The sequence below is a fragment of the Phocoena sinus genome, chromosome 3 (assembly GCF_008692025.1).
Source record: "Phocoena sinus isolate mPhoSin1 chromosome 3, mPhoSin1.pri, whole genome shotgun sequence".
In the NCBI taxonomy this organism is placed as follows: Eukaryota; Metazoa; Chordata; class Mammalia; order Artiodactyla; family Phocoenidae; genus Phocoena; species Phocoena sinus.
In genome coordinates, this window is record NC_045765.1 from 146,877,140 (window position 1) to 146,899,509 (window position 22,370).

Here is a 22,370-nt window from a genome sequence, read left to right on the forward strand (position 1 = left end):
ACAAAGCAACAGTAATCAAGACAGTATGGTACTGGCACAAAAACAGAAAGATAGATCAGTGGAACAGGATAGAAAGCCCAGAGATAAACCCACGCACATATGGACACCTTATCTTTGATAAAGGAGGCAGGAATGTACAGTGGAGAAAGGACAGCCTCTTCAATAAATGGTGCTGGGAAAACTGGACAGGTACATGTAAAAGTATGAGATTAGATCACTCCCTAACACCATACACAAAAATAAGCTCAAAATGGATTAAAGACCTAAATGTAAGGCCAGAAACTATCAAACTCTTAGAAGAAAACATAGGAAGAACACTCTATGACATAAATCACAGCAAGATCCTTTCTGACCCACCTCCTAGAGTAATGGAAATAAAAACAAAAATAAACAAATGGGACCTAATGAAACTTCAAAGCTTTTGCACAGCAAAGGAAACCATAACCAAGACCAAAAGACAACCCTCAGAATGGGAGAAAACATTTGCAAATGAAGCAACTGACAAAGGATTAATCTCCAAAATTTACAAGCAGCTCATGCAGCTCAATAACAAAAAAACAAACAACCCCATCCAAAAATGGGCAGAAGACCTAAATAGACATTTCTCCAAAGAAGATATACAGAATGCCAACAAACACATGAAAGAATGCTCAACATCATTAATCATTAGAGAAATGCAAATCAAAACTACAATGAGATATCATCTCACACCAGTCAGAATGGCCATCATCAAAAAATCTAGAAACAATAAATGCTGGAGAGGGTGTGGAGAAAAGGGGACACTCTTGCACTGCTGGTGGGAATGTGAATTGGTTCAGCCACTGTGGAGAACAGTATGGAGGTTCCTTAAAAAACTACAAATAGAATTACCATATGACCCAGCAATCCCACTACTTGGCATATACCCTGAGAAAACCAAAATTCAAAAAGAGTCATGTACCAAAATGTTCATTGCAGCTCTATTTACAATAGCCAGGACATGGAAACAACCTAAGCGCCCATCATCAGATGAATGGATAAAGAAGATGTGGCACATATACACAATGGAATATTACTCAGCCTTAAAAAGAAATGAAATTGAGCTATTTGTAATGAGATGGATAGACCTAGAGTCTGTCATACAGAGTGAAGTAAGTCAGAAAGAAAAAGACAAATACCGTATGCTAACACATATATATGGAATTTAAGGGAAAAAAATGTCATGAAGAACCTAGGGGTAAGATAGGAATAAAGACGCAGACCTACCGGAGAACGGACTTGAGGATATGGGGAGGGGGAAGGGTGAGTTTTGACAGGGCGAGAGAGAGTCATGGACATATACACACTAACAAACGTAGTAAGGTCGATAGCTGGGGGGAAGCAGCCGCAAGGCACAGGGATATTAGCTCGGTGCTTTGTGACAGCCTGGAAGTGTGGGATGGGGAGAGTGGGAGGGAGGGAGACGCAAGAGGGAAGACATATGGGAACATATGTATATGTATAGCTGATTCACTTTGTTATAAAGCAGAAACTAACACACCATTGTAAAGCAATTATACCCCAGTAAAGATGTTTAAAAAAAAAGAAAAAAAAAAAAAAAAACTAAATATAGGACTACCATATGATCCCTCTATCCCAGTCCTGGGCACATATACAGAGAAAAACATGGTCTGAAAGGATACATGCACTCCAATGTTCATTGCAGCACTGTTTACAATAGCCAAGACATGGAAGCAACCTAAATGTCCATCGACAGAGGAATGGATAAAGAAGATATGGCACATATATACAATGGCATATTACTCATTCATTAAAAAGGATGAAATAATACCATTTGCGGCAACATGGATGGACCTAGAGATTGTCATACTGAGTGAAGTAAGTGAGTCAGACAGAGAAAGAGAAATATCATATGATATCGCTTATATGCAGAATCTAAAAAGAAATGATACAAATGAACTTATTTACAAAACAGAAACAGACTCATAGACTTAGAGAACGAACTTATGGTTACCAGAAAGAAAGGGTGGGGGGAAGGGATAGTTACCGAGTTTGGGATTGACATGCACACACCGCTATATTTAAAATGCATAACCAACAAGGACCTACTGTATAGCACAGGGAACTCTGCTCAATATTATGTAACAACCTAAATGGGAAAAGAATTTGAAAAAGAATAGGCACATGTATATGTATAACTGAATCACTTTGCTGTATACCTGAAATTATCATAACATTGTTAATCAACTATACTGCAATATAAAGTAAAAACTTTTAAAAAATAAAATAAATAAATTTTATAAAATTTGAAAAAAGAAAAACCAAGGATTTGGTAGATTGTATCAGAGCACATTGTATAACTCCATGCAATTCAGTTTTCAAGAAGCAGAAAAACTAAACTAATGGAAAAATAAATTTTAAAAAGTTGTCCCAAAAATCACCAACAATAAGTCATACATACATAAAGCCAATAATAAGTCATATACATATGTATATACATATACATGACTTCTCATGCACTTGTATTTTGCACTAGGAAGGATACAGCACCACTTTTGTAGTATTCTTGCCAAAAATGTGTAAACTCAACTTATCATTTGAAAACACCTGATAAATCCAACTTGAGAGACATTCTACAAAATAACAGACCTATCCAAAGTGTCAGGTCATAAATAACAAGGAAAGGTTGAAGAACTATCACAGACTGGAGAAGATTAAGAAGACACACAACTGGGCTTCCCTGATGGCGCAGTGGTTGAGAGTCCGCCTGCCCATGCAGGGGACGCGGGTTCGTGCCCCGGTCCGGGAGGATCCCACATGCCGCGGAGCGGCTGGGCCCGTGAGCCATGGCCGCTGGGCCTGCGCGTCCAGAGCCTGTGCTCCGCAACAGGAGAGGCCACAACAGTGAGAGGCCCACGTACCGCAAAACAAACAAACAAACAAACAAAAAGAAGACACACAACTAAATAGATTGGATCCTGGAACAGAAAAAGAGCATTAGGAGGAAGCGTAGTAAATTTCAAATAAAGCCTGTAGTTTAGTCAGTAGTATTGTACTAATGTTAATTGTCTATTTTGATAATTGTACTATGCCCGTTTAAACTGTTAACATTAGAGGAAGCTGGGTAAAAGGTATACACAAACTCTATTTTTTTAAAAGTTCTCTGTACATCTAAAATTATTGCAAAATAGATTTGTTTTTTAATTTTCCAAAAATTACCTCTGAAAAGAAGTTAGGTCCAGATAGAGAGTTGAATTGTTTCAAGGAATATTCTTATGGTATATAAACTGTTCTAGAGCATAAAAACAATGGAAAGTGTCCCAATTAATTTTATAAAGCTAATATTAACCTGATATTAAAATCTGACAATACCACCTGAATGCAAGAAAACTGTCTAATCTCATGAGTATAGATTCAAAAATCGTAAATAAAACACTAAAAAGTTAAAATCAGCAATACATCTAAAAAATCATGGCAAACTATGCTTACTTCCAAGAATACTATAATGGCTCAATACTAGGAAGTTTATTAAGAGTACAGATAAAATATATTTGATAACACTCATCACTCACTTCCAATTTTTAAAACCACACTTCATAAACTAAAGAATATTTTAACATCTACTTCTGACAAGATATTAGAAATTAAGTATCACCATTGTTATATAATATTATTCTAGAGGCTACTGCCAATGCAGTAAGAAAAGAAAGATAAATATAACATTCAACTATCAAAATGGAGGCATAACTATTGTTATTATTTGAAAGTGATTAAGAAAATCTATTAGAACAGAGGATTTAATATGTGGAATTCTTGTTTTCTACATAACAACTACAGTTACAAAATGTAATAGGAAAAGATCATGAACATAATAAAAACCAAAAAACATAAAATGTCTAAGAATGAACTCAGCAAGAATGGTGCAGAATTCAAATAAAGAAAACTGCAAAACTCTGCTTATGGACATAAAAAGAAATTCAAATAAATAAAATAATTTAAAAGTTAGATGATACAGGGTTGACAGAGATACAGGAAAACAAAATATCTCATACACCGTTGCAAAAATGTAAATTGGCAAACCTCTTTAGAGGACAACTTTGGCAATATCTATCAAAATTTAAATGCATGTAACATTTGACCCAGAATTCTACTTCTAGAAGCTTGTCTTACAGATTACACACACATACATACGTGTGTATGTATGTGCACACATGAATGCACATGGCAAGGCAACTCAATATAGCATTGCTCTTACAGCAAAAAGCTGGAAACAACATAAATATTAAAAAACAAAAGACTGATTAAGAAAGATGGCATATCAGCATTATAAAATACTATGTATCCATACTATAGATAGTATGATCATTTTATTGAAAAATTTTCATAAATATATAATTTCTAATAAAATAGACAAGACGGACATCTAAATATTATCAATGTACCTTTATCTGCATGGCAGAGTTTCAGTAACTTATTTTCTTCCCTATGCTTTTCTATGTTTCTCAAATTTTCTATAATACTTGTGTATTGTAATGAGCAGGGAAAAGTAATGCAAGCTCTATCCGTGGATGAAAGGAATTCCAGTACCTAATTTGTACTTGCTCACTTATAACATGCATTCACATGCATTGCGTCAAAATGCTATGCTTTCAGTAGCCAACTTGCAAAACTCAGAATAAATTTTTTTCATTTTTCACCAGTCTCTACCACTGTCTCGACGAATTCAATACCGTAACCAATGATGTAATTACATTCTGATCTTGGGTCAAGAAGCAAAACTGCCACTCTGCTTGTGTAAAGATAGGGGGAAAGACAGTGATGGGAGCAGGCAAGGGAAAACTGGGTGTTTATCCTGCAAGCCTCAAATCTTCAATTTTATCCGCTACAGGAAGAGAGGTTACTTTTGCTTCAACAACTTTGCTTTATTCCCGTGAGAGGTGTGATTCATTACGTTTATGCACAATAATCTACTGCTTAAGTAAGCCAGGAGCTTATCAGAGCAGGAAACTGAGGCATACGCTTTAAGGTTTAGATCCCATCTAACTATATCTCGACCACGATAACTGAGAAGTGGAGCTCAGCATGAACATGCTGTTCGTGATACACACACTCACAGTTCCCCTTAACTGCCAATGTGCAGTACTTGAGAAAATGGTCCAGAGCCCCACACTGTTTACTTCAGAGAGAGCCCTAACCGCATCTGGGGAAAATGTTTTAGACCTGCGATCTTGATGACCTCCTAGAACACCCTCCTTCACAGGAACCCTGGGAACTTCCCCAGATCCATTTTAAGGAGTTAAATGCTTTTGATTGTAACTGTTAGTGGCTTCCCAATCTTTTTTTTTTTTTTGCGGTCACTGGTCTCTCACTGTTGTGGCCTCACCCGTTGCGAAGCACAGGCTCCGGACGCGCAGGCTCAGCGTCCATGGCTCACGGGCCCAGCCGCTCCGCGGCACGCGGGATCCTCCCAGACCAGGGCACGAACCCGTGTCCCCTGCATCGGCAGGCGGACTCTCAACCACTGCGCCACCAGGGAAGCCCAAGCTCCCCAACTTTTTATAAGAGAAGCTAAGAGACAGTAATCTGGAAGGAGGAGGGACTGGGAGCAGCACCTTTCAAAATTTTTTACCTCGATTTACAGTAATGGTTATTTTATTTATTTCACATTGTGGCCCATTACAAATACATGTGTAACATGCATAAATATATACACACAAACATGTAATCATATTCCTAAAATAAAGGTTGTATGAAACCATACATATGCTATGTGTGACACACTTCGACATGTTCTATTCTATTACGTTGATGTGTTCGAGTCTATTCCATGCTACTAAAAATTCTATCCAAATCTCTCTAAAATTACTCCAGCAGTCCATCATGGTGGCAACCCAAAGTTGGAAATGCACTGGGGAGGGGTCCTCAGGGCCTGGATTTATGATCTTTTGGAGTGCTGGAGTGAGCTATGTTCTCCCCAAGTCCCTTGGCATCACAGGTGGTGGTGACTTTTTGCTCTGAGTTCTCGGAGAAGGAAAGCTTGAGACCTTATGAGAAGTGGGAGTGTTCAGAATCACAAATTTCTAAAACCCTATCTATGGAAATCAAATCTACAGAGATGACTCAAGTTACTGGCCCTGTCTCACAATCCCTTTTTGACACCCTGGCAGTGGGAGGGGAAACCGGAGGCAGAGTTACCGTAGGAAGAGCTGTTGAAGAGCTCGATGTTGAAGAAGGCGTAGTCTCCGCTGGTCATCCCGTGCCTGTGCGCCGCCAGCATGATGCCGCGGATGGTGTCGCTGCTCGCACACATGATCACCACTGCGGGGAGGAACAAACAGACGCGTGAAACGCCCCTGCACGGAGGACAGCATCTGACGAGGAACAGGGCACGGCTAAAGTCCTAAAGAATCCTCACAAATTATTCATGAATTACAAAGGGCAGAATAATAGCTTGACGGTGGAGAAAGCTATCCATCGCCACCATAACAAAGTGATGGACATCAACATCACCCACCATGGGGGCAGACTCAGGAGTCCCCTAGTGTAACACACTCCGGGCCCCAAACCTCACAGCGGGCGACCTGAATCTAATCAGAAGGAAGCCGCTGCAAACCCAGCTAGGGGGACAGTGTATAGAATAGCGGACCTGCGCCCTTCAAAGTGGTCACTTTCATGAAAAACAAAGATGGCCTGAGGAAATGTTCTAGACTAAAAGAGACTTAGAGAAACAGAAAGCTGACTGCAGTGTGTGGTCCTGGATTGGATCCTGGACCTTAGAAAAATAATAATAAAAGTTTTTCTATAAAGAGCATTATTGAGACAACTGGAGAAATTTGAATAAGGTCTGTAAATTGGATAATAGTATTGTGTTTGTATTAAAGTTCTTGCTTTTCATAATTCTACTGTGGTTATATGAGTGAATGTCCTTGTTCTTAGGAAACACACACTTCAGTTTTCAGGGGTAAAAGAGCATGATAGCTCTATTTACTCTCAAATGGTTCATAAAAAGATAGTAATATTTGTGCATGTATATGTACATGTGTATATATTTGGAGGGGCAAGGGAGGGAAGGGGGAGATTAGAATGACAAAGCATACCAGCAGAATGCTAACCATTGGTGAAAATCTGGCTGAAGGCTATAGGAGGTGCTTTATACGTTCTTACATCTTTTCCAAACATACACAATTGTTTCAGAATGAATTCCTTTAAAAAAATACTTCAAATAAATTCCCAGATTTGCCCAATATAAGCTAGTGAGGCTTGTCAACTGCTTTTTATGCTTTTACTAGCAATAGTAAACCTACTTTCCTGAGAAAGCTTTCATTTGGCAAATCAGAGGATGCAGCCAGTGCTACAGGCTTTCTGCAGTCTGAATGTAGAACCCTTTTTCTCAAGCCGTCTCAACATATATAGGAAATAGTTCCCGAGATTCCAGGTCCTTCCCCATGTGCTCTCAGTTCACAACCACGCTGTCAGAGCTGAGAGGCTTTAAGCAGCTGCAGAATAGCAGAACAGTATTGTCTGCCACGTAAGAGCTGCAACGGACTAGAGGGAAGTGGGGACCTGGCCTTCATCCAGTTATTTTGATCACTGTTGATGGCCCCTGGCCCCCAAGACAGTGCCCGCTGTGCTTTTCTGCACACATGGAGGAGAGGAGAAGCCTGGGTGCCATAACCACATTATCGCCATGCGTGCCAGCCCTGCAGGTTGTGTATGTTCTTTGTAAAAGCATGGGTGCTGAAAGATGCAGAACAAACTTCAGGCTGTGCCAAAGCCTCCTTGGCAGCCTGCGCGAAGGGCCAGGCGCTTGTTGACATTTCGTCTACTGCACAGGTTAATTCAGAGTGTTAGATCATGACTCTGACATTTCTTACGACAAAAGGGCTCAGGCGACAGGCTCAAAGTCTGCAGAACAAGTTTTTAAAACAATACAAAACTCCGATAGATTTATAACTGTGGGAGCAGGTGTTGTTTGTGCCTGGAAATATAGTTATATATTTGGGATGAACAGTCAAATTTCAAGGTGTCTCAGTAAGGAAGCTTTTGAAGAAACTCCTCATTACTCACTGTGATCTAGACACTTGTTTTAGCTCCGATTTGATTCTAGTCCTCTAAATGAGAAAAGAGCCAAGGTGTCTCCCAAAACAGCCTGGGCTAAGGCTGGACAAGTTTTAGAGTCATTGCTTGGGGGAGCAGAGTCCTGATAACCTAACAGATATTTTTAGATAATCTGAAGTGAAGATTAATTTCAATGAGGACCACAGTGGTCACAAACACGTTTGTGCCGACATAGACCTGGGAGTGCTCATTGAGGAGCCAAATTATAAGCAGAAGGATGTTAGTGAGGGTGACGTCAGAATCAGGGAGATCAGCTGCAGGTTCAAGCATCCAAAGGCATCAGGTCTTGATAACCCAAAGCATCCGTCTAAGAGCTACACCTGGCCCAGGCCTGAACAGGCTGTGTCCTCAGGCCAGAGCACAGGCTTCCCCAAGTCCTGGATGGGCTGTGCCCAACACTGGCCTCTCTGTCACTTCTTTTCTATGTTTACAGCCCTGGCCCTTCTCCTTCTCTCTCTTCCCATCACCACTAAGACCAACCCCTTGTGATAGACACATTCTTTCTTTAAATGTCAGTACCCGCTTGGACCAAGCAAGAGTGACACAGAGCAGCACTGAGCCTATCTGAGCAGACTGGAATTATTGTAGATCCCATCTGTTTTGTGTGGACAATGTGGTCCAATTCTGAAAACGAAATCCTAACTCCCATCTTCATGGGTCAGGTGTTGTTTTTCTTCCACAAAACAAACCCATAGTGCACATTATCGCCCAGTTTAAGTTGGAGCAAGCACTTAATGACACTGGCCGAGCAGTCAGAATGCAGAGTCCTTCTACATTTGTAGAATGTTCCTTAATCTCTTATGTTTTTTTCATTCATGCCTAATTCAACAGCAAGTATTTTTAGCAACATGCCTCTATACAATCTTTCGGAAGGTTGAAAATAGTTTTCACTGAAATAGCTTTCTCTTCTTACTCATGTTTCATCAGTTTACATAATAACTAATTAAATTGCATACTTATAATAATAAGTACAACTGCTTTAAACAGATTTATGAGAAATGTGCTGGCAAACATGGGAGAAGTATACCAGCTACCAGCGTTCACTGACAGCCAATAAAGTTTATAGAGAAAAGGAGAGCATCAGCTAACGCTGCAAGCTGCTTAAGTGGAGGTCAATTAAAATCATTTCTGCTACACTTAAGTATATTTAAATATATAAATATTTAAACATATATTAAGTATATTTAAGTATATTAAATAGATATTTAAATATATAAGTACTAACATTTTCGGTCAAATTGTTAAACTTCTAGAAGAGGAAATGATGATGCGATTCCAAGTTTCTGGATAGACTTTTCATCATTCTGCTCTATTTTTCCCCCTTGCCAAAGAACATGTGATATTCCATGTTACCCTCCACTATCTGTGATATTCCATGTTACCCTCCACTATCTGATTCCCACAGTGTCTTCTGTTAAGTGGCTTCTCCCTACTGCAACACGTTCTTGCAATCACTCTAAGAACAGCAGAGAGAAGTACAAAGGGGTGGCTAGAGAAGTCAGTTCAGAGACCCCAAAACAATCCAGGAAGCATACCTGAGTTAGGGTGATACCCTTTCCCCCTTTCAGGTTTACATTTGGAGCAACCTCTAACAGAAGGCCACTCTTCATCTCCCCATGTGCCTTCATTTGTCCCTCTCCCCCCATTCCCATGGGGGAGGAGAAGGAGGGAACTGTCTGATTGCTGAGTCTGGAAAAGACAACTGGGCACACTGGACTCAGCCCTTTCTTCCTTCCTCTTTGGGGCGTGTCTGCTTGCAGAGAGTACACATTATGGGCAACTTTCACCCTGTCGTAAGGGGCGTGTCCTGGAGGGGGGCCTGCAGCGCTACCTGTGATCTAGTGGATGACCCTGCCTAATTATGAGGGGAGGCCCTTTTGGCAACAGATCTAAAGCCATGTTCTCCAATAGGTTATCAATAATAAAAATGACATTTTCATATTCTCCATCTGACTCTTGCATCCATCTTCTATTTAGTTCTAAACTTACAAGGGAAAAGAGAGGTTATTCCATGGAAGCAAAACAAGATATGCCATGTACTGCAAATTGAAAATATGACAGCAGAAATTTAAAACTAAAACTCAATAGTAACTGTGGGAGTAGCCAATGAAACATCTAAGTAAGAGGAATTTTTTTTAAAAGACAGGTGGTAAATAGGAGAAAAGGGATGAGAAAAACAGAGTCCCAAATCAGAAAGCCTAACATACAAATAAAACAAATTGTAGAAAAAGAGAACAGAGAAAATGAGGGGATATAAGAAATAATTTAAGACATTTTCCCGGAACTAAAAGACATGAGTTTGTGAACGGAAGAGACTTACCCTTCAATACCCTAAAGGGCATATGGCAAAATATGGGCACACAAGTACAATCAAAATGAAACGTTAAAACACTGGGAGAAAAAGGGGATTCTAAAAATTTACAGAAAAAAAAAGCAAATAGCAAACAATAGGTCAAAAATCACAATCGAATCAAGCTTTCCAATAGCACCACTGGAATGTAAATGACAATTCTTCAAATGTTGAGGAAAAATTATTTCCAACCTGGAATTCTATAGTTATGTATAAGGGTAGGAAGAAGAAATTTCAGTCATGAAAGGTCTCAAACTTTAGCTCTCATCCATCCTTTCTCAGAAAGCTCCTGGAGGATGTGCTCCAACAAAAGAAGGGCATAAACCAAGAAATAGGAACACATAGGGATCTAGCTCAAAAGGGAGAGGTGATAGAGTTGCAGAGGATGTGAAAGAAAGAATCCAGAGTGGCAACCATGTGGTATGCTTAGAAAATAACCAAACTGGAGCAACTCAGGAGGCTTAAAATAGAGAATTGGTAGATGATTTAGTTATAAGTTCACAGGAAACTAAGCAAAAATAGACTATATTTTTAACCCCAAGGAAAACAAGTAGGGCAATAAAGAAATATCATTGTAGTAGCTTATATGGCTCAACTACATATAGCATTTAGAAGGTAGTAATAATACAGACACTGAATACTGAGCTAACCAAAAAAAACCTGACACGATCATATTGAAAGGATGACTGGAAGGAAAGCTTGAGTGTGTGGTTAACAGGCAGTAGAAGAAAACTAAATCACTATCTTCCCCTGGGATGGCAAGAAATAAGACCTAAACCTGAAAAACATAAAAAATAATGTTATTTAGAGGTATGAAGTCAAATACCTACAGACATAGCTACAAGAGTTGAAAATAGTTGCCTCTGGGAGGTGAGATATGGGGAGCAGGAGATAGGAAACTCTTGTTCCTAGTAAGACTTGTGTCGTTTTCTGACTTTCTAAACTACATAGCTGTATAACTTTCATAAAGATAAAATCTATTATTTAAAAGTATATATTTCTCTCTGGCTGTTTTTACTTTACATAAGCAATAGGTTTCACTTGCAAAATAGAGACTGCACCTTTATTTTTTTTGTTCACAAAGTTCCATCTACTCCAAAGGCTTTCAGAATTTCTACACCGCAGCCTACAATGCTTCTTTTACCCCCTGCTATGAATCAGTTATTTTACATTTATCATGGGTTCTTTGCTTAAAAACTCTGATCAACCTCTCTGTCATTTACCCCAGCCTAACTCTAAAAATAAATGACTCTTCTACTGATTAAATACTGTTATCACTACAGTTGTTATGCAGGCCAAGAATAATGACATATCAATAACTAAAAAGATAAAACTACAGTTCTTCATACAAAAATGTTGTGTGCACACACTTCTGGCTCTGCATCTTATGAGATGTATAGACAAAACAACTGCTGGCTTTTATTGCTTAAAAAAATATTTCTTTTTAAACTTCTCTTTTTAAAAATAAATTTATCGTTGAGTATAGAATATTGAGGGTAGTAGCTGACTTTTTAAAAATAATACATGCTCAGGTGTGTGTATTTTAGTGATATATGTTAGCTAAAAACATGAGAGAAAAAACGTTAATTATTGATTTTGATAGTAAATCCCTAAGAAGAATAAATAATACCCCTCAGTTTTTCATTCTATAGCACACATGTAGCCAAATGAAATTTTAGTTATATTATTATTAGAGATGGTGGCATTATCAGTTTTACCCTTTAAGAGATTAAAACTTTTGGGACTTCCCTGGTGGCACAGTGGTTAAGAATCCACCTGCCAATGCAGGGGACATGGGTTCAAGCCCTGGTCCGGGAAGATCCCACATGCCGCCGAGCAGCTAAGCCCGTGCACCACAACTACTGACCCTGCACTCTAGAGCCTGTGTGCCACAGCTACTGAAGCCCGCGCGCCTAGAGCGTGTACTCCGCAACAAGAGAAGCCACCGCAATGAGAAGCCCGTGAACCGCATCGAAGAGTAGCCCCTGCTCCTGCAACTAGAGAAAACCTGCACACAGCAACGAAGACCCAACACAGCCAAAACCTTGATTAATTAATTTTTTTAAAAAAGAGAGATTAAAACTTTTGTGAACTGATTTTAAAGATGAACTTAAGTCCAAAAAGATGCTAAAAGCGTTATCTTCAAAAGGTGGGGGGTGACTCTCTAGTTCTATGATATTTAATATGGAATTTTCAAAGACAAAAATAGAGTCAGTTCCATTTTACACTTGAGTGAGCAGAAATCAGAACCACCAAATACCAGTCTGAAGAGGCCTGGTTCTCATCCCACCTCCGTTTCACAGAAGAGGAAATTCGGCCTCTGAGAAAGTAAGAGACTTGGGCAGGCCCTGCAGCAGCTGAGTGCAGCCACCAGATCCAGAGGGTCTGCTTCTCACCCTTGACATGGTCTCGCCTTCTGGTAAAGGAGATTATCACCATATATATAAAATAATTATAACAACTCTAATAAAACCTAGGTTTATTGAGCACTCAGTAGGCATCTGTACTGTTTCAGGGCATTCCTGTAAGATAGCTCATTTGCTCCTCCCAGCATCCCCCCACTTTACCTGAGGAGCCTGAGGTACAGAGGTTTATGGCAGCCCAAGCTCCCTCCCCAGTGAATGCCTCAGCCAAGTCAAGAGCTCTGAAAATTCAAACGCCACTAAATCCTTGTACTGGACCCCTATTTAACCCATTAACCACTTATGGTGAAATAAAGGTGACTGGTAAAACTAAAAGACCCCCAGAGAGAGCTTTGTTATCAAGCAGCTTTCTCTCCTGAGAGTAGGGAATTTCAGGGGAGGGAGGAGGGCTTAGGGGAGAAATTATTTTGTTTTATATTTCTGAACAACTGCCAAGTCACTGTTGGAAATGTATTTTAGGGTAAGAATGGTAACCTTATCACCTGTAAAACATACCGGTCAGTCTAGCAAACTTTCACCACTAGATTCAAACTTGGGGGAAAAAAAAAGAGGCTTGGGAACATCTACGAGGCTTTCGGAATTAAAAAATAATCAGCAGCAAGACTGTAGCCCAAGCTCTTTGAAGCCCCCAGGCCCACTAGGGCCCTGACGCCCTCCCTACCCTCTGGCTCAGCCACACCCTTGTGAGGCTGAGGGGCCCCCGGTGGCCTCGATCTGCCCTCTTCTGGGCTGAACTCGGCCACGAATCCCAGGCCACGTGCGAGGAGATCACCGCTGGCACTGAGACCTTCAGGGCAGTAGCATCACGGACGCATTGGCAGACCGCGGATCTCGCCCGTAGGGGGACACACCCCCATCCCCAGCCCAAGCTGGGAAGTCTCCAACTCCTAGCTCCAAGCCCTCGAGAGCGAGAGCTGAATAATCAAGTTCGGTGTCTAGAGCAGCCCGAGGTCTGCAGGGGTCTGCAGTAACCTGGGGACTGAGAGTGGGAGAGCAGATGTGGCTTTCTCAGCCTGGCGTGGCGAATCCGCAGCCATTGTACACAAGTGCCCTTTTTCATAATCAGCAAAGCCGGCGCCCCGCCTGCTTGGCTGGCAGGAATTCGGCGCAGACAGCCTGCAGTTCGAACGCTCAAAACTTGGCCGTGCATCCCCACTGTCAACACTTCCCGCCTCTTCGCTCTAAAAAGTGCGTTCACTCCGAGTCCGAAGTAGTCAAACTGGGAAGGCGGATGACCGCAGCGCCATCCTCTTTGGAACCTTTACCCACTCTCACCTGTTCCTGAGGCCCCCTGTCTCCGCTTGCGCTGTCTCCCACTGCCAGCGCCCAGGCGCCCAGCCGTGCCAAGTCGTGGGCTAGCCCCGCGCCCGGCTCGGCCCCTCTCCCCTTCCGTCTCCCCGCGTGGGGTAGTGGGCCCCTCTCCCCTTCCGTCTCCCCGCGTCGGGTAGTAGGGAGCTTTGCTGGGGTTGCACCCCACTGACAATCGAGGCGCGTGCGCGCCGAGCGGGAGCAGGCAGGATTCCCTGAGTGATATGCACCCAAACCTGACATCGGTAAGGAGGGAGCTGCGCTATGCTGGCATCTCCGCCCGCCATCGCAGTACAATGAGGCAGCCGCACTAGGGGATTCCGCGATTATATATCCGTGACCAGCCGCTTCTCCCATTCCCTGTAGCCATAGACACTAGCCTCAACCTTGAGCTCTTTGGCCAGGTTGGTGGTTATTCAAACCCCCAAAGACCCGCGGAGAAAACTTCAAGGGGGCGGGGGCGGGGGGACGTGGAAAGGAGGTTCAGCGCCCGCTTCCCCAGCGCGCGCGCTCTAGCAAAGCCTAGCTGCCGGCGCTTTAGACCGCGATGCCGAACGCGCCGGGGTGAGTGTCGCCAGAGCCTAGACACTGCGAGGCATTTTTGATGGAAACCACAGAAGCCCGTTCATAAGCGGCTGGAGGGGCCAGGGAAGGAATGAGAAGGGCGATACAATGAGCCTTTAAAAGAAAGCTGGGATCTGTGCGAGGAGCAGCCGGGAAACCCGGAGACCGGAGCGGACCGTGAGGCGGAGCGTCTGCTGTAAAGCGTACACTTCCGCACTCGGAGGGGGCGCACGTCGGCAAAGACTGGGTAACAAGTTCCTTCGGCCTCATCACGCTTTCAGACCCTGGTTGGAGAAGGGTACCCGTAGTGAGTCCCTAACCACAAGCCCGGCACCAGAGCCAGGGAAGCGAGAAAGAAAAAAACCAGGAGCTTTGACAGCACCTGTTGGACCAGAGCACTAGCGAGTTGCGGGCTCACATGCCCCTCCCCCAGGCTCCACCACCTCCCCGGGACGCTCTGCGTACACCCCACCACAGCCATGGATGATGGTCAAAGGTCGTCGCAGCCAGACAGCACACAGCCCGGCGAGTCCAAGCGCACGCGCCCTCCCCGGGTCCTCAGTGCCGCAGCGGGTAGTGGGGTCCCCAGAGGAGCGGACGAGCGTGTAGGGAGAGCCGCGGAGACCGGTTGGGTTAGGGCCTGGGGCCCGAGGCGCACTCCTGCTCACCTCGCTCACTGGCCTGGATGTAGCGCACAATGTCGTCCACATCCAAGTCTTTGGTCTCATCAAAATTGTAGGCGGACGTGTGCAAGCCTTCCTCCTGGAAGACCTCATGGACCCCCTCGAGGGTGAAGTAGCAGTTCCGTTCCAGCTTGTCGTCGCTGTAGACCAGCACGGCGCGGCTCCACTGGTGGTGGCGGAACAGGGCGAGCATCATCTCGCCCATCTTGGCGTACGCGGGCGCCACGCGCGTGAGGTGCGAGTACTCCGTGTCCTTATGCCGGAAGCCGGCTGCCAGTGCCCCGGCCGACAGCATGGGTAGGTCCCAGTGCGACGCTAGCCGGGCCACCGGCGCCGCCGCGTACTCGCACACAGGCCCCAGGATGAGGTCGGGCTTGGCGCCCCGCGCCGCCGCCACGCGGTCCACCAGACTGAAGAGTGCACGGTTGCCGCAGTCCGAGTCTTCGTAGGCCACCTGGAAGCGAGTGCCGGGTGGCAGAAGCCGCCGCCGGGTCCCGTTGCCCTCCACGTTGCGCAGCGCGTATTCGATGGCCGGCCGCACCCGAGCCAGGGAGAACAGGTACGAGTCGTCCTGGGGCAACAGCACCAGCACCTCGATCTTCTGCGGCGGCAGCGCCTCTCTTTCCCGGCGCCCGCCGCCCGGGCCCGCGCCCCCGCCGACACCGCCACCCGTGCAGCCGGCCAGCAACGCCCAACCGAGCAGGACGCATGCGGAGAAAGTGAGCACCAGCAGGGACGGCATCGTGCCGCAGGAAAGCGCCTGCCCTCGGTGCGGACTCGCCCTCTGCCCCCCACCGACCCTTCCTCTTTCCTCCCCACTCTTCTCTCCGAGGTCCCTGCGCCCCCTTGGGCGCTCTAAGAAAACAGAATACCCCCTTCACTAACTCGCCAAAAGAGAGAGGAAGAGTCCTCCTTTGCAATGCCACTCGTTTAAAAAAAAAGAAAAAAAAAAGTTCACCGGGTGTAAACCTGTACGTCTGTAATATATTTATATATATACTTTTTATAAATATATATATTCGCCCTCCCTTTATATATACTATTTTGCTTAGAGGTGGCTTCTTATTTGGGCATTGCTAAGGTTGCTTTTGAAAGCGTATTTGTAAAAGAAGAAAAAGTTAGACTTGTCCAAGTGCTTGTAATTGACGGTGCATCTCCCTCGCGTTTGATCTCATTGATTCGCGCCGGTTTCTGGATCCATAACCCGCGTTTAAATAGCGTGGCAGCGGCGGAGCGTGTTACCACACAAGGCGCGCCGAGGCCCGGCTTGTATTTCCAGCGGGTGGGGAGGGTGGGTGGGGGGGGTGGCGGCTGGGCTAGGGGAGCCTCTCATTAACATTCTTACATCAGGACTCCTCCCCGCACCCCTACTCTTCCCACCCCTCCCCTGTCCCTAACTCCCCGCTCCCCGCCAGACCTGGGCCTTTTCCTTAAAGCCACAGTCGCCCACTTCTGTACCGGCGGGAGCCCCCAACGCGCTACACAGCCACCTGGGTGTAGCGGGGTCCCCGCCTCTCCCTGGCCCCGCACGCGGCAGCTCTCTTTCCAGTTCCGGGCTTTAAAAATGGAAATATGTCTGAAAGTAAAGAAACGCGCGCAGGCACACACACACACCACGCCGTGCAAAAAAACAACAGGATTAAAGGAAGGAGGTGGCCCTGGAAATCGGTGGTTTCGTTGCAAAAAAAAAAAAAAAAAAACACCCTAGGTCCCGCTGACTCTCACCTCTTTCTCACTCCAGCCACATTCCCTCTTGATGCGCCCACTCGGGGCGTGCACTCGACCTTCCCGGTCCCCTGGTGCAAGGTCAGGGAACAGGGACCAAGGTCCCGGGGCAGACGGCTCGGTCGCGGACCTGGAGCGCCCAGCTAGCCCAGGCGTCCCAGCTATCCCTCCTTCCCGCGCTCCCCACCCCCGCCGGCCTCCTCCCCCAGAGCCGCGCGAGTTCGCGCCAGAGTCGCAGTGCTGCCGGGCATCCAGGGTCCCAGGCGCACTGACACCTCCGCCGGCGCGCTGCGAGCAGAAAAGTTAAACTTGTTGCTTCCAAAGGCGAGAGAACATTTCTTCTGAAGGTGGCAGAAAGAAAGCTTGAAAAGCATCTCCAAGGCGTCCTCTGGGCTTTACTTGCTAAGACAGGTAATTAAATAAAGAGACCCTCGCCGTAAAGCTTTACCCCGAGGGTCCCCTGGGTCGAGGCGCGTCCTCCGCTCCAATCCGTGCGCTCGGAAATCCCACCGCTTCTCCTGCGGGCAGCGCGAGACCCTGTGCTCCGGCTTCGGTAGTGCCGAGGAAGGTCCTGCGTCCAAAACCTAGTCTTGCCACTTGTCACAGGCACAGCAGCGGTGGAGACGAGGGTGGAAACGGCCGTGGAGAAGTCCGTGGCCAGAGGAGCCTCGCCGGAGTCCGCCGCGCTGCAGGGCAGGTCCGAATGGGAGCTTGACCCTCTGAACGTGGTAACACACCGAGGTCATTTGCAGTGGGAACGTACTACATTGGACGGGTGAATTCTGACACTGAAGTCCCACAAATTAAAATAAATTGAGAATGTTTGAAAATGGTCATTCATTTGGGCGTCCGTGTCCACAAATTTCTATTAGTCTGAGACCAACGCCCTCTTTCGGCAGAAACTTGTAGCCGACTTGTAACCCCGATGCCACCACCCCAGGCGCTGAGTTTGCTTTTTGGTCTTTGTTTTATTTTTCTTTGTTTAACGCCGAGGCCTCAAAGAGCAGTCGCTCTCATTTGTGACGATAAAAAGGCAAATTGGGGTTTCCGGAGATGTGGCAATTTCAGGCATCAGCGCTCGTCACCTTTAACAGAACCCTCCTTATCGCTCTTTCTGGCACCGTAAATGTAATTATGAGTAACGTCTCATCCTCCGGGGCATTTAGAGTTCAGATTATGCACTGTGATCCCTGAATCTTCAAGTAGGACCTTATTACTCCTGCGAAAACTTTCATTTATTTTATTACAGCTGCTAACCAGTAGCAAACGAGGCATCTGTGTACAATTTAATTCCACACAAAGGGTAGTCCTCACATACTGGAAACTGAGATGTAGAGCTTCACAGCAATAAAATCCCCCCTGAACTCCTAGGAAGGGGGGAGGGAGGGAGGGAAAGAGGGAGGGAGAAAGGGAAAGAGGGAGGGAGGAAGGGAAAGAGGGAGGGAAGAAGGGAAAGAGGGAGGGAGGGAGGGAAGAGGGAGAGAGAGAAACAAGCTAAATCCCGAATTCCAAGGGTCTTAATGGATTTCGAAACTGGTTGCCAGGAGACGTGAAGGAACCAAGGTTTACTATTACTGCTCGCTATGCCCCGTGTCTGGGGAACACTGGCCAACGGCGATATGATTCCGCACACTGTGTAACGTGGGCTTAGTCGGAAAGGCTGGGGTTTCAGTGGCACCGGGTGTGAACGCCTCTCCCCTAACAGGCGCTGCCCGTTCGCGCCAAGGGTCACGGGCAGGGTAGTCAGTGCACTTATGTTAGAGCGAGTATCGCAGCCTCTCAGTGGCCTTTGGATCAGAGCTCTCAGCTTCCAGTTTGTCATTCAAGAGCACTGACAAACCGTGTAAGGGAGAGCCCCCAAACTAGGCAGCAGTACCAGAAAAGCCAATGTTACCTCTCTTGCTAATGCTCAAAGCACACCTTACATTTTTCCATTGAACAGAAATTTTTTATTGTAGTTGACATATGACATTATGTTAGTCTCAGGGATCTAACACAATATGATACTTGTATATATTGTGAAATGATCACCACCGCAAGTCTAGTTGACATTTGTCACCGTAGAATTACAAAAACTTTTTTTTCTTGTGATGAGGACTTACAGATCTGCTCTTAGCCACTTTCAGATATGCAGTACTGTGTTATTAGCTATAGTCACCATGCTGTACATTACATCCCCATGACATCATTTTATAGAATTTACGATTTTTGAAGAAAGTTTTTCAAATGAAAATAGCCGCAAGATTATAGGAAGACCTGCCAAGTAATATATGTATATGGATTTAACATTACCAGTTTTATTCACTTTCCATCAAATTAGATTTTCCCAGGCAACTGAAAGTGTGCATATCATGAAGTTCTCCAATCTTAGGGCTGGAAAAATTTTAGAAGTCACCTAGCCTGAGACCCTTGACTCTCTATGTGGAGAATCTAGGCCAAAGAATATAAATACCTCTTCATCCCCAGAGAATATTTTTACATGGGATTGGATTAGAAATAAATACTTATTATACCATGTAAAAGAGTGTTGGGAACAAAGTTAAATTTCATGAAGGAGTAACATGCTTTATATCAAACTTTGATTTTATACGAAGCTGTTTTGAAAATATGCAACGCAATTACTAATAGATTATAGTATAACTTTTGCAGCGTCATAATCACAAAGATGAATCCAATCAAGAAGGTAGGAAAAAAGAAAGAATAGAAATAACTCATCCCTTGGACTCAATTTTTCAATATTGTTCCCTTCAATTCTGTAAACCTTGAAATGGGGAAAAAAAGAAGCACTTTTTTTAACATTCAAAAGATTGCTAACCTTTTCACCGAGTGCATTCTTTCTGACTACAATTACTGAATGAAAACAAAAGAAAGTTACAGGGAAATGCTGCAAAATAAAATAAAATTAGCCAAATAAAAAGCAATGTTAGCCCTAAATGTGATATTACAGAAAACATCAATAATAGACTTCTTATAGGATTTAGAACTCTCATCAATATCCACAAATCATATTTTTTAACTTTGTTACTAAAATCAAGTGGCAAGTTTTCTATAAAGTATTCAGCTGTTTGCTTTCCATCTGTGAAATGAAATCATGTCTCTATGGCATTCTTTTTCCACCAGGGAAGACAACATTCTATAGGGAACCTCAACCGGTGAAATGTGTTAGAAATGCTATATCAGAAGGAAGTTTTCTCTACCAACTGTCACAGTCTGTGTGATCTCCCTCAGAATTCGGGCAGCAATCTCTAAAGTGCCTTTCAAAGAGTGTCTCCTCTCCCTTGTTAAGCCAGCCCTGAAGTCATGTTGAAGAATAACCCCATGAAGCCTGTAGCCCACAAAGAAAGTGTCCTCTGGGGACAGAATTGTTGAAAACACACTTCCCCCTAGAGGCAGAAAAGATGAAAGAATATTACACATAATTCAAGAACATTTCTGTAATTCAATAAGTGTTGAGATTTTGTTTTTAACATATAGTTGATCTTTTAGAGGGAACCATCCATTCAAGACATGGGAGGAAAATCAATAAAGGGCAAAAAATTAAATTGAAACCTTGCCTCTAGGTTTTAGCTTTCCTTAGCAGGGACTCTAATTGATCTCTTTTCTTCTTTTATACAAATCTACAATTTTTTGCCAGCACTGTAAGTAACAGCAATTACATATTTTTTCTATTTAAACTTATGATTTACTTTCATCAGAAAATGCAGTTAAATGTGGCCTCGAGGGATTCTTTTGAAAATGCCGCTCTACCAGATTTATCTCCTTATGATCAGATTTGTTTCTGTATTACTGTCCTCCTAGGTTTCCATCAACCGCAATCTCTCTTCATTTCTTTGGAGATGTCCTGAGATAAAATGACATTAGAAACACTTCCGAAAAATGTAGAACTCATCTGTGATTTAACCTGAGTTGCTGGCATGAGGTTTTCTAGGATTTGCAAGCTACATCAAGAATTCTCACCGTTGATTTATAGACAAGTCATTTAATATAAATCATTAGATTCACAAAAACAAGTGTATATGCCTCAACTTTATCCATAACGATTCTGACTCCATTTAATTGGTTTATTTAGTTGTACATGGCATTACTCCAAAAAGGACTTAAGAAGGTATGTAAAAATATAAAATGGAATTTTAGAGAATTTTTCTCAGGGCAAAATGCACAGCCATTGCATCCTACTCTCCTACTTTTTTTCTTAAGGTTTTACTAACAGTTGCAAGCCTCAGCAATGGTTACCTCTCCCATCTGAGTTCCCACAGCATCCCTCGGGGTCGTGATCACACTCAATTTTATTTGCATTTACAAGGAAGCAGTCTGGATAGGGATCAAGTCCTCAGAGCGGTGTCCTGCGGGAACAGCACGCATTTGGAAGCCTCACAACATGTCCCGAGATTATCTCCTCACTTATTTGCCCTTCAGTTTCCTCGTTTCCCTCAGTTTTCTCCTTCTAACATGGAGATAACGGTCTTGCCCTGGTGCTGTAGAAGTAAGAGTCAGAAAAAAAAATATTGATAGACTCACAGTGCTTCGTATACAGTAGGAAATTAATAAATGGCAGCCCTTGCTATTACATTCCCTTCAATGCCTGGTGAAGAGTACGATACCAAGTAAGTGTTCGATCAATGTTCCATAAATTCATTATGGAATGAGTGAATGAGTGAATTTAAAACCCAAAACCAAGATGGTTTATGCGTACCTTGTTTGGAATTATCTGTTGCCTGATCACAGCAGACTTTATTTAATAAGCCTTCTTTTTTAACTTTAACAGTGGCTTTTTTGGAGGAAACTTTTTGGCAATCACTTTGATATTGGCCCTGGATTCCCAGACTCAGATATTTCCTGATAAGCTTGAGGCAGAAGCTTGTTCAGTGTTCTTTCCTCTGCATAGTGGGGCAAAGAGAACAAGAGCTCATGCGCATAGCTACCCTTCACAGCTTCAAGGCTCCTCCAGAAACTCAGGCTAAAGGGAGCAAGGGGAAGTGGGACAAATCAGAGAGCAGTTTTAAAAATGGAAGAAATAGAAGTGGCTGGTGCCTGCAAGGGACCGGACCTTCAAGATAAAGGGGAGAAAATGCTGTATGGAAGCACAAAGAGGATTGTACTGGAAGGAATGTATTTAATTTATAGATCATGGATATTACCATAAGTAATGAGAAAAGAGTAGAATGTCCTAATGTATTAAAACCCAGGCTGTAAAAATGTGAGACCCAGGGCTTAATGCTC

General features: G+C 43.9%; 1 protein-coding gene across 3 annotated transcripts in view; it reads right to left on the bottom strand.

The window, feature by feature from the left end:
* NPR3 (natriuretic peptide receptor 3) overlaps positions 1–16,677 on the bottom strand; it is a 73,465-nt gene extending 56,788 nt beyond the window's left edge. The window contains exons 1-2 of one of the 3 annotated variants that reach the window (XM_032627389.1): positions 15,411–16,677; positions 6,175–6,297 (exon numbers count right to left, since the gene is read on the bottom strand). In XM_032627389.1, coding sequence (XP_032483280.1) covers positions 6,175–6,297; positions 15,411–16,167 — 880 coding nt within the window. In that variant the 5' untranslated portion in view covers positions 16,168–16,677. The remainder of the gene's footprint in view (positions 1–6,174; positions 6,298–15,410) is intronic. The other 2 variants (XM_032627390.1, XM_032627391.1) reach the window with 2 other exon arrangements.
* Positions 16,678–22,370: the final 5,693 nt, after the last annotated feature.